At 36.0% G+C, this 19,221-nt stretch overlaps 1 protein-coding gene across 1 annotated transcript in view; it reads right to left on the bottom strand.

Annotated features, from left to right (window-relative positions):
- Positions 1–3,391: 3,391 nt before the first annotated feature.
- The window catches only part of NR2C2 (nuclear receptor subfamily 2 group C member 2), a 28,611-nt gene continuing 12,781 nt past the window's right edge, over positions 3,392–19,221 (bottom strand). The window contains 10 exon segments of the mRNA XM_066327114.1: positions 3,392–5,610; positions 7,703–7,808; positions 9,349–9,486; positions 12,303–12,442; positions 12,946–13,067; positions 13,337–13,417; positions 13,419–13,515; positions 16,003–16,136; positions 16,598–16,691; positions 18,303–18,450. Of these exon segments, the coding sequence (XP_066183211.1) occupies positions 5,436–5,610; positions 7,703–7,808; positions 9,349–9,486; positions 12,303–12,442; positions 12,946–13,067; positions 13,337–13,417; positions 13,419–13,515; positions 16,003–16,136; positions 16,598–16,691; positions 18,303–18,450 (1,235 nt within the window). The 3' untranslated portion in view covers positions 3,392–5,435.

Below are 19,221 nucleotides of genomic sequence, written 5' to 3'. Positions count from 1 at the left end.
GCATATATTTAGACAGAGAGGTATAAACATATACATTCATACACACATACATACAGCTATGTACATATGCATCAGCTGCTCGAGTGAGTTCTACAACTGAACATGCAGAAATGCACAATGGTGGGAGGCACAAAATAGACATGTACAACTCTATCAAACCCTTTAAAAAGAAAAAAGTCAGGAATTTAACAATAATAAGTAATTTTCAAAGCATTCATGTGACTCAGAGGATTGAACGGGTTGTGGGAATTATGGAACATTACAACAGTATTAACCTGTGATGAACTTAGCATGACTTCACAATAAAAAACATCCAAACTTTAGATGCTTAAACTTGGAGCATCTAAACTTTACAAAGAATTTAACTTGTAACTACAGTATAAATAATGTCCTTTTTTTTTTTTTCTGAAATAATTTCCCATATGTTGATAACACTGTAGCAGAAGCAAGGTTGTAGCATTATCTAACAAGAAGGGTTAATGGCATCAAACAATAGGCCTGAACTTAATTCAGGAACATTTACTCTTAAAATAATTCAGCAACTTCATAATTAAAAGGTGCAAAAAGTAAATGTTTTCATTGTCTCTCCTTTGCTATCCCCTCTTTATAATTTTTCATATAAAGCTGTTTTTAAACTAATTTTCTGTTATTCAAGATCCAGCAGATGCTGGTAATTTGTCCTTCCTCTGCCCCTCACTCTCCTCTAGGGTGACCATGCCTTTATTTGCCTGATCCCTCCTGGATGTTTGGAGGTGTTAGGACTGCAGCTGTTGTGTGCTGCTGTCACAGCTGGCCATGCTTATCACCAGAACCAACTACTGCAAAAGCTTTTCTGTTGCTGTATGGCAAGTGTGGCAAACCCTGGGAACAGGTAGGAATATGCCTGTGTTTGCTGGCATTTCTGCTTTTCCCCTTAGGGACAAGAGTAGGTGAAAAAAAACCCCAACCTCCTCTGCTTTTGCACTATTAAAAGTAAGTGGAGAGGAAAAGCGGGATCTCAAACAGAAAATCAGCATTTTTGTTCTTTTCAGGATGGTATAATCCAGTAGATACGTGGTGGTACATCTGTGTGTCCGAGTGACCTGCCAGTTGTACTGCTCACTCCGCCTGCTTCAGACAGGGTGCACTAACTGGTGCTGTTAGTGCAGGAAGCTGCTTTGTCACTGCTTGGGCAGGACCCTCAGCCCATTCAGTTCCAGTTCTGTCTTCCTGGTTAAACCATATTCCTGAAACCCCTTGTTAGTCAAGCTATTTGGTGCTGTTTTTTAAAATTGCCTTTTACTAATTAAATAGCAGGTAATCAGAAAAGAATCCTAACTACTGTCTGAACTTTAATGGGCAGGAAAATCTACTGACAGCTGCAGTATCCTGAATGAAATAATTCAGGAATGTGTGTACTATACAGAACAATAAAAAAAAACCACGTAAGTGTTTTACAGTCTCTGCCAAAGGAGAAAGAAGAGTCAGAAACTGATTTCACCTGGGAGCCTCAGGCCTGACTTGGTTTCTCTGCAGCAGCCTCAGAATGTGCCCTTTGCCAAAGGGAACTGGAATGGCCGTGCAGAGCCGCTGGATCCTGCACACAGACCTGGAGCCAAAGCTCCTCGCCAGAGCCATCCCAGCTGTCTGGGGGACAAGGGCTGCAGGAGATGGTGAAAGGAGACTTGGCAAATTAATCAGTGGAGAGCAACAATAGTTTCTTGCCCCAGCGTGCTCTGAAAACTAAGCCTTCTTAATAATCTAACATTTTAAGGCAGCTAAAAGAAAGCCTTGTATGACTGCTTAGGAAAAACTCTCCTTGAAGATAATTTTTTCCTCTTTACCAGTTTCATGCAAGAGTAACTCCACAGACACCAAAAGCATTGCAGCTAATTTATAAGCAATGTAAATAGGCAGAGAAAGATTACTTTTGCACGTGGTCTTAGTTCTGATTCTATAGTCCAATGCAAGTAAATAAAGGGAAGAAAAGAGTATACCTTCCTACCTTTGTCAGAAATGCAATTAAAATCATTATGACAAAGCTAGTCGCAAATGCTTTTTATCTACAAGATTCAAATCCAGTTCCTTTGCAAAAGAGTTGGAAAACAAATGAAGCACAGTGGACATTACTGCCTCATTATCATGCCACAGTTTCAGTCAGCACAGAATTCTACCATTTGTCTGAATGAATTGTGTCTAGTATACACATTCGCTCAGGTTAAGATAAATCTAATCAGATAATTTATTACTGTATTTCTGCCAAGTTAAAATATTTTCATTTCAAGAGCAGCAGAAATAGAACCTCAAAAATTCTGAAGAGAATAAATTTTGGCACTCAGCAGAGCCTCAGTGAGATGAACTTTTCTTAAAATCACTTTGTGACTGTGATACTTTGACTCCAAGTTCTGTGAAAAGAAGTTTGATATTTAAATTTCACCTTTATGAAAACAAGCTATTTCAATATTTAATACTCAAGAAATAGTTCTTCAGTAATTGTTACAATAATAAAAACTCTCCTGTCCCATAATCGTAAGGAAAAGTTTGCACTTTTAAAGGAGAAAAAACCCAAAACTAATTTAACAGTAAAGCTACTAAAATTAGCCTGTTACCATCTTCCAGTCACTGCAGGAGGAATGGAACAAACCTCTCAAATTCCAAGAACTATGTCAATGTTGCGCTATTTTCTGCCGAGATGGCCCAAAGCTTTGCCTGATTGTGCATCTGCACTGTGTGCATCACAGGGTCCTACTGCCAGCGAAAGGGAGTGCCACAGGCTGGAGAAACGGGCCAAAAGGAACTGCATGAAGTTCAAAGAGGGGAAGCATAAAGTCCTCTCCCTGGGGAGGAAATAGCCCAGGCACCCATATGTGTTCAGATTTGTACAATCCAAAATGTTAGTCTTGGAATCAAAATAATGTATAGTTAGAGTAATTTTTGTTAATGGCATCAGAACTAGGTAGCTTGGTTCTGAGCTCTGAAAGCCAGCAAATCATGCTAATAATGCTACACAGAGAGGGACTTCATAGCTTTTAGGTGGTAATAACCAAATCTTAAGGATGGAATGGCTTCATTTCATCTATTAAACGCATGCAAAACTATGGATTGCATGGTTGTTATTCAATTTGCACAAATTATTATTTTTTCCCTAATAAGCCCTTAAATAACTATTTGCAGAGTAAGTTGAAATTATGTTTTTCAAGAAAAAGATAGGTGCATATTGGGATTTAAAACCAAATATTCCAATGGCTAGTTTTTGTGCTAAGGAATATTTCATTTACCATTAAAATGCTTTCTTTTCTGCCTAAGTGATTTTTATGAAATACTGAAGGCAAGTTAAGTCCCGTAATCCTTTTGGCTAAAAAATAAAAAAAAAGATCACAATAGTTAAATGCATTCTGCTTGTAGAACAATGTAAATTTTTAAATTTTAACAAAAGCAGCTACTACTCCTTCCAAGGTAGCTACTGTTCCTGATGTTAATATCACTATGAATTTTTAAGTTGTATACCCTTAACACAAGGACTGTGCAGCAGTTACACTACAATCAAATGGTTGGTACTAAAAGTGGAAGTCCATCTGACTTCACATGTAGAGAGCAGACTTTTCATCACGTGACCAATATCAGAATTTCATTTCCTATAGCAAAAGCTGAGAGAATTAAAAGTGCAGTATTACAAATCTCTGCATGGATACTGAACTCTGTAAGACCCTTCTAAGAAAAGAAGATTCTGAATGTGCTAAAAATAGTAACTGTAGAAGACTTTAATGCATCCAGAAGCTAAACTTAAATAGTCTTGTGTCACAGTAAGTGCTACAAATATCAGCCTCCTAACAATCATGAAGTATACAAGTTCTTATGTTACTTTAGAAGCCTCATCTAAAGTTGCAAAAGGTCTTTTTCCTACAGTTCAGACTCTGAGAAGTCACAAACACCAACCTAGTTGATGTTTCTAAATAAAAATCAGTAACAGAAGAAAAACCAAAGTGCTGAACTTATCATTAGATAAGTTTTGTCACATAAAACTATGAAAGTAAGAATGCCTCTAACACAAAAATAATTAAAATCGTTAATGCATCTAATGAGCCAGGATCAGATGAAGGTATTAATTGCTATGAGTTTTTAAAAAATCCTTGATTTTAAAATACTAAACAGCCATAATAATAAATTATACTAAAATGGAGCCTATGCTAGCAGCTAATGGCCAGTACTACCAGCAAACATGTTGACGGCTCATCACTCGAGACAATTAAGAAGTAGTTAATTTTATATCTCCATGGTGTATCAGTCATCAACTGCAATTGCACATGAGTGAGAGTAAATCCTAGCTATATTCTGGTTTTAAACTGAGTGACAGGAAAGTTGAGAACCCTGCAAAACTGGGAGTGCTCAGGGAGGGAGGGAGGGAGGGAGAAATAAAGTGAGAGAGCTTTGTAATAAACTCTTGCTGACAACCAGAGGTTCTGTACATTTCAGGTCTCAAATTGTACCCTGTGGCTACATTGTAAGGGTGTTCAGAGTAGAGAGAGAAGGAGTAAATATGGAGCATAAAAGTGCATACTCAAAGAGCATAACACGGCTCTATTTGAAAATTACTGCTCTTCCAGTTAATGACTGATTTTCCCCAAAGTCAAAAGGCTTCTTCTTAGAATAACATATCTCATGATTGTGTTTGTCTGAATAGACACTTTAAGGAACCTGCATATTTAATCATAATTGTTACAAAAACTTTTTTTCTCTAGTGTGGGGAATAGCACATAATAGTCACTGTGGCTGCACTGTACTGTGTATTACAACTACACTAATTTAACAGATATAGTTTCATATAACGTGAATATCTGATTTAAGAATCCACATTATATTTCATGCATAACATAATAGCAAGTGATGTTTTGTAGATTAAATGATTGTCTCCTTTAGCATTCTACATTTTTACAAAAATCACTAGCATTTTGACTAAGGACATATGCATTTTTTTCATTTTCCGTACTCATAAGCAGAATGTTGATGATGCTGTTGCTCTGACAAGAAATTATTACAAAGTGCTAGTATTTATACCCTGGCATTTGCTAGACATTCATTCCAAGGATATTTTTAAATATATACATACTGTTCTTTTTTACTTTTAAAGTAATTTTATTACTATTCTGATATTATAAAACTCTTTTTAACCACTGATAGTTTCTAAATACAAAGCATGTGGAAAGTATGTTCAGTAATCTATGGCCTTTTAAATGAAAGGCATCAAAAATATTCCTTATGGTAGGAAAGGTCCTATAGCAGGTCTTTTAATAGCTGCTTTGAATTTTGTCAACATCAGAAAAAGACAAGGAGGAATCTGTCAGGAAACTGGTAACAAGTTGGAATTATCTGCACATATCAAAACATTACTCTTTTAACTTCTTAATTATATGGGTTTTGTGAAAATTACTTCAATCCCTCAATTTACGTTGCTTCCTCTATGCAGACGTGCCAGTTATTTGACCATTGTATTCTGCTGTTTCCATTTTGAGAATGTAGGGGATTATGCTGTCAATGGGAACATTTCCAATGAGACCCGTGAAAAACAGTTCTTCAGTGATGCTAGAGCTCATCAGCCTAAGTGCTGGCAGGCGAACTAGGATCCGGGCTAGCCTGCAAAAGAAGTTCAGTGGATTATAAATACATGTAGAACCAGTTTAAGATACTCTATGGTAAAGAGCTGGATCTGTCTTTATTATTACCATAAATCATGAATGTGTGTAAAGAGGCAATTAAAGCTAACTGGCTACCATGAAAAGAAATCTATCTTTCAAGCAAACTGAAAGCCAGGTAGCTTGGTACTTTTCCAGTGAAAGGGACACATTAATGCCCTTTGTAGACAGAACATGTCTGTACAACACAATTTTCTTGGCCTGCTTTTGAATTCCCAGCTCTTGATGAACAATACTGAGACTAATAATATTCATACTGATTAGTGTGAACATTTGCACCATTTTAAGAGTATAATGCTTAAATAATTTTCAGCCCCATAGTCCTCAGTTGCCTAGCAATTTCATGCCAAATAAGATAGCAGGAAGGGGGCTGGATGTATATAAACAGAAAAAAGAGAATCTGCTTCTAATGAGAGAAGGAATTTGGGGGAATGTACTGTTAAGCATAAATATTGCCAAATTGCCCTGGTGTTCTATTTACCAGGATTGTAACGGATATCTAATATAATAGAGTGATTGTATTGAAATGCTAGACTTTCCATGCATATGAAATTTAGGACAGTGATAAAAGCATTTTGCTGTCATTCATATGGCAAATGTGCATCACACACAAATGCCAAACCAAATAGATTTTCTGAACCAGAAGCATGTAATAGCAAACCTCAGATAGCACTGACCACAAGTGCTCTTGAAAATGCTTGAATATTTACAGAGAAAATATCTAAGGTCCATTCTGCTAATATACCATATCTTGTAAACTTCAGGGCAAAAATATTCCAACTATGCTGTTGTTTTTGAGGAAATTTTAACACTTGTCTCCTATCTCAATTTGTATGAGCACTCAGTTGCTCAGAAATAATCAGATTTGCTCCCTAAACTTGTCTATGGGTTTGCATGGAGAAACAGACATTATTAGTTAAAATACAGGACACTGCTTGGGGAATGTAATTCTGATTTTCTTCCCTGAGGTGCTATTATGAGAAATAAGTATATGGAACAAATTTTAAATTTAACTTTATGGTATATATTAAGCTCTCACTAATCAAACCAGAAGGACTCAATTGTACATGGAAGAATGTGGGATTTGAGGATATTTCTGAGGCAGAGAATCCTATTTTCATTGCACTACAGTGTTAATTCAGTAAGATCAGTACAGAAAACAGAGATGGTAGAAGCTCTCTTTTTCAGACAGGTTTTTTTTTCTTCTTTTTATTTACCCCATCCTCAGACAGTGCTTAAGTGTATGGGATTCCTTCTCTACATGAGAATAAAAACAACATGTTCTAGTACATCCTGCTAGACAGAGGTGAGAATTTCCCTCACAGTGCAGAGAATCATTGTGCTGATGAATCTTCAGTTTTGCTGGAGTTTGTTAGAAAATAGGGTAATTGTTTCTAGCACATAACAAACAGAATAGTTGAGATGTGAAAAAAACAAGCTAGATCATTTCAGAGAAGTCCTTGGAAATTTAAAAAAAAAAAAAAAAAAGCTAAAGGAGAAAATAAAGATGTGGGAAATTCTCATAAACAGAAGTGAGATGGTTATTGTTCCCTGTTATATGTAATCCATGTTTTTCCAAGGGCTGTAGCTGACAGTTTCAACATTTTTCTGCATATGCAACTTGAAAAACAGTTCAAGGATGATAATCACCTTTTAGTTGCCAAAGAGACTTTAAGATAATAACTTGAAAAAAGAAGCAGTGTGAATTAGTCAGTTGAAGCAGTTATCCCTCAAACTTCTAAAAAAGTCTGTTTACTTTTCTAAATATGACTATGAGAATCTCAAAAAAACCCTCAAAAACCCAGATAAGTACTAATAAATTTAATTTACATGGAGGAAGCTAGACAGCTGTTCTTGTTTCTATGCATCTTTAAACAAACCTGTTTGCTTTTTTGAATTAAGTTTTAGTTCTTTCTCATTAACAGTCAGAAAAAACCCCAAACCCCAGATGTCAAAACCATCAATAATATTATTTTGTACTTTTGTTAGCTACAGCCCACAACATTATTTTGGGTACTTTAGACAATAAATACCTATAAGTATCTTCTGGATAGGTTTTTTGTACATAGTCCTGCAATTCCATCTGTGCCTTCTCCTGGAATTTTTCTATTTGGGTTGAACTGGTCAGACCAGGGTGATCTAAAGAAACAAAACATTTCTGTATGTCGATTGTTTCCCTATACATTGTGAAATAAATGTATTTATAAGACTCTCACATTTAATTTCAATGAAATATTTCTATGGTACTGTGATGTTTAACATGCTAGCTGTATAAAGGAAACGACTCAGGTGAACATTTATTTCCTGGCTTCGGAATCAGCTTGTTCACTTTTCTCTCTAGAGCTGTGTGTATCCATAAGAAAGTGGACAAAGATTAAGCCTCTGTGTGTGTACCAGGCAATGAGACAGAATTTGTTTTTAACTTTGCTTGTTTAAATGTAAATATGTTTGCCTCTGTGGTTTGTTCTAATTAGCTAAGCAGTATCTAGGGTTATTTCTTGACAGATCAATGTCCTAATCTTCCCAAGTCTGTCTCATGTTTTAATTCCAGCTGGCTCAGCTCTGCAGACAGCCAGATCAGAGCAAAAAAAAAAAAAAAAAAAAAGCAAACCTACAAAATATCACCTATCTTACTATGCCAACATAGTAAGTTTGGACACACTCTTGTGTCAAAACTGCTTGTCCCTTCAACTGTGACAGAGTTGCCTTGAGTTTGGATAGTTTCTTGCTTTTCCAACTTGAAAAAAACTCCTAATAAACCTAACTCTAATGGGACAATCTCCCCAAAAATATTCAAAAGAACATTTCAGGACACCAGTATCTTCTAAGTTTTATTAACAGAGGGAAAAATAATTATCAGTGCAAAAAAAACCCTAAGCAAACACATCAATAACAAGGCATCCTTTTACTTTGTACTCTGTTAAATACAAAGTGGTAAATACCTCTGAATTAAAATAAATAATACACATTTCTGCGCAAAACTTTTTCTTTTACTCAGCCTGTCAGCAGTTTTAGATTAACCTTTGTGTGCCCTACAAACATTTGCAGAAAAGACTGCCACCTCCAATTTCTTCAATGTCCTTACCTAATCATTCCAGAAAATCTCAAGTGTCTTCTTTGAGTAAATTCTCATATTTCAGAAACACTTGACTATGCTTTAGTTGTCTGCTGTCATTTGTTGGTAACAAATGGAAGACAGTCTGTTTACATTCAGTTTTTGAAATTTTTTGGAAGTTTCATATAAAATAGGTTTTCTGCTCATATTTCAGCTATTCCTCTTATGAATATATTAAAAATACTAAAATGGAAGCAAATTTCTTTTTGTCACTCAGAGAATGCATTTCTTCTAATCCTCATCACCATTTGCCTCACTAATATTGCTAGTACACATTCCAAGTAATTTATTACTTATAGTTCTCAGCTGAAGGCAACTTGAGAATCTAATCTTTAGGGTGGATGTACAGGAAACATGTGATAGATTTGAACTGTAAACAACATGGGCTTGTTGCTCTGAAGTTATTTTAAAACACATACTGTGATCATCATTATGAAACAGTCATTTTATCTACACCTTAACAGGTAAGTCTCATCTCAAGACATTAGTCTCACTTAAAAAATGCTAAAGAATTGACATATTAAGGCTTATTATTTAAAAAGATATGGTTACTAAATTCCTTACCAGGGCTAAAAAGGACTATAGCTTTAAGGTATGCATATTCATATCCATCAATATCAAGCTTGGCCATGCTGTTACAGAACTCCTGAAGTTTCCAGATGTGTTCCATCACTTGCTTTATTCTGTCTCCAGAAAGTTTATCTACAAAAAGATATTGCTTACTATTTCATCTGAGCTCAAGCATTTCTAATATATTAACAAATGCAGTTTTATAAACCAAGTCAAGTGATATTTACAAGTCTTTTGCTGTCTTAAAACCACTTAACATGTAAAGATGGCCTGAATTATTATGAAGGTGAAGTGAATTTATAAAGTTGAGTCAGACCCATGGCTAGCAAACAGAATGTTAACTCTTTTGTGCAATTTTGCAAGGACAGCATAATCTGCCACACCAAACTTTTTCCAGTGATGTACTGTTCTGAGCAGAGACTCTCAAATTATGGTGCATTACTCTACAAATGGCTAGAGTGATTCTGGTAATGAACAGAAGCACGAAGCAAAGGCTAACATGCAACCCTGATTTTAAATTCAAACATTATTGAATTAGCTTTTCCAAAAGTGAATGCAAAAACAGTGCTACTTTCTCCTCTATCTGTACTTTTAGGAGTGGACATTTTATTAGCTATGGTCATTAGCAATAGTCTTTTTCCCATCTGATGGGGTAAAATCACTGAAATACCTGTACACAGATTCTTCTACCATTTGAAAGATCACATTCCTTCTATTCGGTTCATAATCTATCTTAAAATTTTCAATTTAAAAAATGTATTTTGTTTAGAGATATGTTACGAGTGAGTGGTATTAGATGCTAAACTAGGAAGGGAGAAATTTCTATTTTGTTAAGTAGAAATCCTTGCATTGGACTTTGTATGTACAAACTAGTCAAGGAATAAAAACATTAGAGAATACAGTGAGATAATAATTACTATTATCAAACTTCAGAAGTAAGTTCACAGGGAATAAAACCTTTCCTTGAAAAACACATTGGAGTAATTTCATTCCAGTTATAACCTCCAATGCTAGTATTCTATATAATTTTAATTTGGATATTTTATTTTTGTCTATACAGCTAACAGTGCATAGGATTGCTTAGACCTCATGTGTCTTAAACTAAATCTCTGACATAGTTTATTACTATTTGCTCTATTTTCTGAAACTGCAATGAGAAGATTGAATGAATGGAAGAACCATTTTTTGCAGTCTTGAAATAAGAAAGAAAGCATAATCTACATTTCTTAATTATTAATTGTGATACAAATTTTTAGTTACTCAAGATGGATGAAATAGACACAATGTAATATTTTTTTTCCTATATTAAGTGGGAAAATATGATCCAGAAAAACTCAGGAAAAGCAAACTTGAATTCCAGAATTTCTAAGTAGGGTCATCACTAATATGTTCCTATATAAAGTTTTGAAATTTCTTCACTTTGTTTTGCATTTTGAAGGTAAAACACACAGTATCACATAATAACTTTCCAGAATAGCTAAGTGACACTAATCATCCTCTTTTCTTGGCTGGTCTCAGCTATCGCAGTATGGCTGCAAGTACAGGTTTTAGAAAAAAAAAGATTTTTTTACAGTTTTGATGCGTGAGAACAGAAGCAGAACCAGCTGTAATAGCCCTACCACTTACTCCTTCCCAAAGTTACTGCCTGGAATGGAGGTGGAATAGACAGCTCTCTCTATTCTGAAACAGATATAAAGTAAAAGCCTAACTCTGCATAGAACATTCAAAGTGCAGGTTTCCCTTCTGATCTTTTCAAATTTGCCTCTCTGTGCAGGAAAGGAGCAGCACCCTGTTGTATTTTGGGACTGTCCAGGCTCTCTTAAATGAGAAAACAACAAACCAAACCAAACAAAAAAAACCAACCAACAAACACAAAACAAGAAAAAGCCCTGTATTCATTATGAAAGCAATTAAAGCATACTATCCATTTAAGAATCAAAATTTGATCTAATTTACTTTATCACGATGAAGCTAATAAAGTAGATTATAACTTCATTGTAGAACTATAGAATGTACGAAGCAGTTGGAAAAATATTTAATAACCTTCAGCTCTAGAAAAATACATTTGTTTGACTCTCCTCTGTAAAAACCTATTTCTAATTTTTGCTGTGTGCACAATAATGACACCATTAAAAATTATAAGAAAATGGTACAAATAGTAGTCCATAACTGCTTTTAATGTGGCATTTAAATTTAAAGTAGTTTTCATGTATTATGCTGTGTTTGCAGAGTTTAAAGGTGCTAGTATGTTTTCTTCCTCCTTTAAAAAAATGGATATTATTTCATGCTAATCAATCCTATTGAGTGGAAGCAATCTTTAAAGAATGAAAAAAGCAAATATAACAGATTTATATCCTTTCCAGATAAATAATCATTATCAACAAATCACATTGAATTAAAAAGTATAATTACATACATCTTTTAACAATGTCAAGAAATTATGTTGCTTAATGCTTCAAGGGCACTTCAAAATACATTAATCATTATTGCATTACAGTAAGTATCCAAAACCATTATACTTGCAAAAATATGCTTGGTTATGATAATTGTAACTGCTGTGTTTTTACACTGCAAAGAGGAGCAAGGAAGTTCCGAAGGAGAAAGTCTGGTATGGTTAGAAGAGAGTATCATATATTCTAAGAGAGAAAAAAACCTCCATCTGGATGGAAAAACACTCTCTGAGCACTCCAAGGAGTGTTTTAGGATGTACATCTTTCTCTGGTAATGTCAGTCAGGCACAGAAGACCCCCTTGCCCCTATGGACACTTCTATCCCACAGATATCTCTGTGAGGTCAAAGTTGTAGATCACACAGGGGAAAGATAATTATGCAAGAGAAAGCTTCACCTTCCCCTGGTTCCTGGTGTAATTCTGCCACTGATGGGAAAACGCCTTGTGTTGCAGTGTTATCCAAAGGTCCCCACATTGTTAGCAGCACTGGTAACATACCTTCTTGTATGCTGTTCTGGAGGTGGTTCACAATTGCTCCTAGGATAGTGGACAGACTCATCACCTGTGCACACTGTGCCAGGCCCAAGGTGAACAGCTCGTTCCAGCAGGCACGCACAAGGCTGGTATTACAGTCCTGCCTATGAACAGCAGAAAATCAAACACTGGGTAGTTTGAATATCAGCTTGCTATTGCCCAGTGTATAATAGTTCATAATAAGGATTAATGTATTGCAAAACGTTTTGGTAACAGGCATATATTAGCATATTACAAGTATTTAAAGAAGCAAAAAGAAATTATAGACTATGGGAAACCATTTCGGGTTATCTGTGAAATGGTGCTCATCAATTCTTTACTAAGGTATCAAAAGCAAGCATTTAATTTCGACAAATTCACACTTGGTTTTGATTTGGCTTTAGTTTCTGTAGCCACAGTAACATCAGATATTGTAGTTACCCTCCCCCCTGCCATATTCTATTTTATTCTTCAAAACAGAATATTTGCATAGTTTTCACATGTTTTGAAGTATTCATTAAAAATTAAACAATATCATAACTAAGAAGTTCAAAATAGCTGAGAAGTGTTCAGATCAGTGCTTAAATTCATTCAAAGCAAACCATTCAAACAGAGTATGTCGATTTACCCAAGAGCTTGAAATGCAGGTATGGACCTAGCCCAGTGCATAGAGAGGAAAAGGAGCCGTGATGCTGACTCACAGATGTAGTGTACATTAAGGTACTCTGGCATTGGACTGGGCATTGTCAGCTGCAAAAAATAAAAGTACAATACATATAGTTCAGACATAAACCAAGTTGTTATCGTTGATGAAAATAACCAGTAGAAAACATTCAGAGTACTCTCAAAGTCCATCACAATCAACAGTGTGACAAGAAGTTGTCAAAAGAAAACTGCACTAAAATACTTATTACTGCTGGCAAGGAATGCAAATTGGAAATACAAAACCAGGAATTACGCAGAATCTCATACATCTTAAGCATTAGTTTGTTTAGTAAGACATTTAAAGAAGCACATACCTTAAATGTGACATGTGTATCTGTAAGTAGGGGTCCTTCCACTTCAATAATTGGTGTTGACTGATCTCTGCTGATTACATGGAATATTTCCTCCTCCTGTAGGATCCATCCCATCTGCCAAGTTATGAGGTGTTGTACCATCTGTGGTATTAAGTGCTTTAGCCAAAGTATCAAATGCTCTAAAAAATAATAAGTCACCAATGAGGAGTGCTTCCTTAGATCTTAAAAAAATTCACAGTGCTCAATTAAATGCTAGAAAACATTTCCACTTAGAGGCAACATACAAAAGAACTCTTTAGGCTTGACACAGGTCAGACTTTTCATTACAGTTAGGTACGTCTGTATTCTTGGGCATTAATTAAACAAATAGATGTGCCCATATATTGCTGGTAAAATATCTCTGCTGTAGGGAATGATTTTGAACTGTAAATCCTGCTCTGATAGTTTTATCCTAGTATTTGTGCTAGTGAAAGGGACCTTGTGCTGTGCTGGTTGTGGCTGGGATAGAGTTAGATTTTCTTCGCTGTAATATGGGGCTGTGTTTGGATTTGTACTGAAAACAATGCTGATAATATAGAGAGATTCTTTGTAGATACACTGCAGTGCTTGCACAGTGTAAATGCCTTTTCTGCTCCTTGTCCTCCCTGTAGTGAGGAAGCTGGGCAAGCACAAGTTGGAGGTGACACATCCAGGACACTGACCCCAAATGATACAAGGTTATTCCTACTTTGGTAGGTCAGCACTCAGTACATAAAGAAGGGGGAAGGAAAGAAGAAATGGGAGGAAGTTTGGAGCAATGGCACTGGTCTTCATAATTAACTGTTACATTGCTGGAGCCCTGCTGCCCTGGAGGTGGCTGAACACCTGACTGCCTATGGAAGGTAGTGAAAGAATTCTTTACTTTTGCTTGTGTGTGTGCTTTTGCTTCACCTATTAAACTGTCTTTATCTCAACCCACAAGGTTTTCCTCACTTTTACCCTTCGGATTCTATTTCCAGTCCACTGGTGGGGGAGTGAGGGGAGGCAGCTGTGCAAGGCTTAGTTGCTGCTGGGGTTAAACCACAACATTCCTCTTGTACTTACCATTCACTGTTCCCCCTTCTCACAGAATTTGGTGAGGATTACAGACCAGATGTACTCTGAAGAGCAAGTCCCTGTTCTTGTCCCCATCCTTGATCTCCAGCTTTTTGGAACAGTGGAGAACAGTGTGGTTTCCGTCTAGACAATATACCCTGAATTTCTTTCCCTTAAGATGAATATGGCCAGGCATTCCTTATCTCCCAGTATAGACAGAGCCTTAAAAGCCTTAAGACAGTAACACAAGAGAGACTGCTTCCTGGTCTCCTTTATGTTCAGGCTGTTGCTGGATCATGGCCCAAATAAAATCACAGTAAATTCTCTTAGGATTAACAGAGCTTAGATGTAAAGAATTTGTGTTACAATTTCCTACCAGTGGACAGTATTATGGTATAGTACTCCTTTGCCACTTCTTTTGTCAAGATGTTTTTTTTGGAAGAGATTTTTATAACCTTTTTCTGCTTTAAAGAAACAGCAAGATGTTAACATAAGCTGACATTGCAGTTTCAAGTATTTCAAAATATTAATTCTTTTCATTTGAAGAGTTCAAATGAAAGACTTAAAAGTCTTAATTAATGTCCTTCTCTCTCACGCACTCTCTCACCACAAGTGTCCTCCAGTGGTGTAGTGGGCAGACTGGTCTAGTATTTGTTATTGTCAGAGGCTTTTCTCTGTAAATCGTTTATTTTCTTATAGCTTTTGTTATTAATATTGTTGCTCTTACTGTTTCATTTTGCTGTTAGTGTTTGTTTGCTAGTCTCATTGCTGTTTCCAGTAAATTGTTCCTATTTCAACCTGTGATCTCTGCCTTTTGCGCCTCTGACTGGAGACAGAGGGGCTGCAAGTGGCAGCATAGTTTAAGTGTGAACACTAAACTGAGGAATACCATTCCTAAACCACGACAGTTTAGCTCCTCCTAAAAATCTTCTTTTTGAGAAACAGTGGACAGTTTTGAGTCCAAGTATTTTATCTTATTAACCTATACTGCTAAATTCAACCAACCTGCCTCCCCCCACAAAAAAACCCTCAAAAATCCAACAAAAAAAATCCCAGCCTTGCAAATCTCAAGCTGTGCTTGAAATTTTAATATTCCATGCTCCTTTATCATATATTTTTCATTAATAAAGGAAAGAAAGACCTCAAACTCTTTCTAGATCTACATTACCAGGGGATTTTATGGCAGCATAATCTCAAAAATAAATCTGCAGTAATGCAGACCCCTAAAGAACAGGGCTAAGGGCACAAGCATTGCACAGGAGAAGCTTGCATAAAACACATCCGTGAAATGAAATGGCACTGAAGTGTTGCTATTCTCAAAGTCTTTAATGGTCACAAACTAGTCATTTACTATTTTTCTGAGAACCAAATCTGGTCTAGCTTCAGAAGACTACATTTGTAACAGAGGAAACAGTTCTTTACAAGAGGGCAAGAACCAAAACTGATTTCTAAAGAACTGGTTTTGTGTTTCCAAGTAGGGACAATCTGTACTGTGTCTGGTGTAACACTGCTAAATTCCTTTAATGAACGAGTGTAAGGATACACCACATAGAACACAAATTGCTAAATAAGGTGTAAATATAAATGCATACCGTGTAATCTCACTTGCAGATTGCTCTTCTTGTTGAACTTCAGAAGTATCTCCATTATTTAGTGACTCACTGAGATTAGCAAGAGATGTTACAACATTTGCTAGTGTTCCTAAGGCACCCTGGCTTGTTTCAGCCTAAAAAGGAAACACTAAATTAGTAAACCAGAATTATAATTAATATATCATATATAATTCTCCCCCACCTTTTAATATTTTTATTCTTTCTTCCCTGTGCACCTTTTCCTTCCTCCTGAATGCCAGGAAGAACAATGGCTCTCAATTATCTGTAAATCCTATTCTAATAATCAATCCTAGTCCCAGATAGGGACTCATATGGAGAACTCAGTTCTCATATGGAGAACTACCTGTGGCTGACCTTTTGCAGAAATATGCTTGCCAAAAGAAAACACAATCCTATTATCAATTTATTGCATCCATTCATACGGTTCTTCACACTTAGCACAACCTTACCTTCTCAACAGCAACAACTATTTGAGACATGTATATGTACATCTATATACATCTATATGTACAATAGATAAAGTAATCTGAATAAATTAATAGATATGCTCAGAACTGAAGTGAGCCAGTAATACCTTGGAATCAGCAGCTAGGAGGACTGTACCATCATCCCTGATCAAAGGCTGCTGAATATTCACGAGCATTCCGGGATCAAGAAGACCAGCTGACCTGTTTAAAAGCATAAGGCATTTGATGGTCAACAGTATTTTCCATTAATCAGAAGAATGTGTAAGAACTTATGACAGCATAAAAAGAATTACCCAAATTTTAAATAAACATTTTAGTGAGGCTTACAGTTTATCAGGATTTAAGTCTTTCCGAAACAGTTCCCAAAAAGTAGCTTGGAAGACAGAGAGACTGAAATATCTTTTAATTTCCAGTGCAAAACAATGACAACTTCCCAAATGCGTATCTTCTCATTTGCTTTTTGTTCTGGTTTAGTCTGCTTTAAGGAAAGTTGTCTTCTCATGCTCTCAAGAAGTCACCTAGTAGCTTTATATTAGACTTTGGAGGAAGGCATAACTCTGTATTCCAAGCAAGACAATGTCCAGCACTGAATAAAAAGTCATAAAAATATTTTTTACATTCCAAAATATAGTCAAGAAATGGTCATGTAATCAAAGCCTGCATAAAATCTCTGCTGCCTTTACTTCTGCTGCTTTTCGACCAAATATCCTTCCCCTCTGCTGTATCTAATTTAGGGAGACAGTGGAAAGTCTTTGCAGTCAGAAAGTTTATTTGCTACTTATGTGATGCTCCAAGTGTCTGTAACGTACCAATGCACACAACACAGGTGCAGGCTGCAGGCTATCATAGTACAAGGGGTCTGATACTAACAGTTATCATTGTGAACAAGCACAAACAGCAAATTATCACGCGTTATGCAAATCTGAATACTGCATACATAACAGAGTGGTTCTTAATGACTATAGTATTGTTTATAGGTCTGTAATAGATCTGTTGCTCAAGGAAATTTCTAAGCAGCAAATGTGTCTGTGAAGACTTCTTTCAAACAAGAACACTGAAAAACAATTCTCTAAGAAACCTGCAGCACAAACATGCAAACTGCAGTGTCATTTGTTCAACAAGGAATATGTATATAAAAAATTAAATGTATACACTTCCCCCCATAATAATAAAATCCAATTTTTACATGGTTCTCAACCATTCATAAACAACAGTTTAAAAAATGTCGTATTTAACCTAGACCTTTTTTATTCTATTCACAAAAAGGAAATCTTGCCTTTGTTTGTAATGATGTGCATTTTCACACTCACTGCCTAAGGACACACCTGAGAGTGCAGGAACTATCTTAGAGTATCTTCCATATAGTAAAAGGAAACTGCTGGTTTGCTGTTGTTGAAACCAGTCTCTTGGGATCTGAATCAGCAGTCACTGAGTCCCCATACTACTGTCTTTAGGAGAAGGAAGCCTGAGTCTGCCACTTGCAGACCTGATTTCAGAGAAGTGCTAACCCAAATGCATTGCCTCATTAGTCTGCATGCTTTCTGCCTGAGTATCATTCACTTGCTCTGCACTGCTCTGACCTGGCTGGACAAGAGCCAGCTCTGAACTGAAAACCACGTACCTGTATGCAGACATAAAAACTTTCATGAGAAGCAGAACCTACACTGGCCTTGGTAATGGAAACAGATCATGTGTGCATTAGAGTTCTTTCCTGTTCCCTCTGAGATCAGAGGGCAGAAAGAATATAGGTGTGACTGCAAAGTAACATGCACAAATAACGTGAACAAAGATATGTGAAACTGAGGTGCTCACCGTGTCCCATCTTTATCTGCCACAAATGTTGGGGTTGCTATTAGAGGGCTTCGAAGGTCTTTTCGTATATAGATTTTTTCAGTAGAAGCTGCACAGTTGGTTGGTTTTTCACGCTGTACATCAAAAGGCTTTCTTTCACTTTGAACTGCTACATAAAGATAGAAACATACAGATTTGAAGGGAAATAATTTAAACTAAAAATACAAACAGTAAGTAAAATTCCTGCAGTTATGATAGTGTACCAGCTCAGCACAAAACTGGAAATTTCCTACCAAGAGTGAAGAAATGCAGGCTCAAATGTTATTATATCTGTGAGTATATTTTTATATATACTTTTAACTAAGAAAGTCACAGATTGATCTTTTGCTTTAAGTTTTGCTCATCTGGAATAAAACATTGCTCTTTTTTTTTTGGCATTTGATAAATTGGAAGATTCTACAGATTATGTTTTCAATTTGTTTATATATATATATTTTTTACACGCACAGCTGTATCTAAATCTTAGGCACATTCCTATTCTGGATGACACAAAACAATGCAACTCCAGAAGGAACTCTGAAAAAGTAAAGAGGCAAGTTACCTGAGAGATGCAGGTTAATTCTTTGGGAGAATACTCTCTGCATGATATATACTTCACTCACAGACATTGATTTCACCCAGTTAGGGAAGAGTTTTTCAAAACTAACCCTTTCATAATCTAAATATATATCCTTGAGAATTGAAACAAACTTAAGTTCAGTCTCTGAAGTGCCTAACAAGTGTAGCAAATTTTTAATAAAAATATTAAGAAACAGTTACTTTGTGACTTTTAAAGATAAAAGTGCATCTTTATTATATTAAAATATTATTATTAAACATATTACAGAAAGTTATCCTTATAACCAGCAAGTGTTACTTAGTTCCTGATTTTATTTTTGCT

The sequence above is a fragment of the Sylvia atricapilla genome, chromosome 11 (assembly GCF_009819655.1).
Source record: "Sylvia atricapilla isolate bSylAtr1 chromosome 11, bSylAtr1.pri, whole genome shotgun sequence".
NCBI lineage: Eukaryota > Metazoa > Chordata > Aves > Passeriformes > Sylviidae > Sylvia > Sylvia atricapilla.
This window is presented reverse-complemented; position numbering and strand designations above follow the sequence as displayed.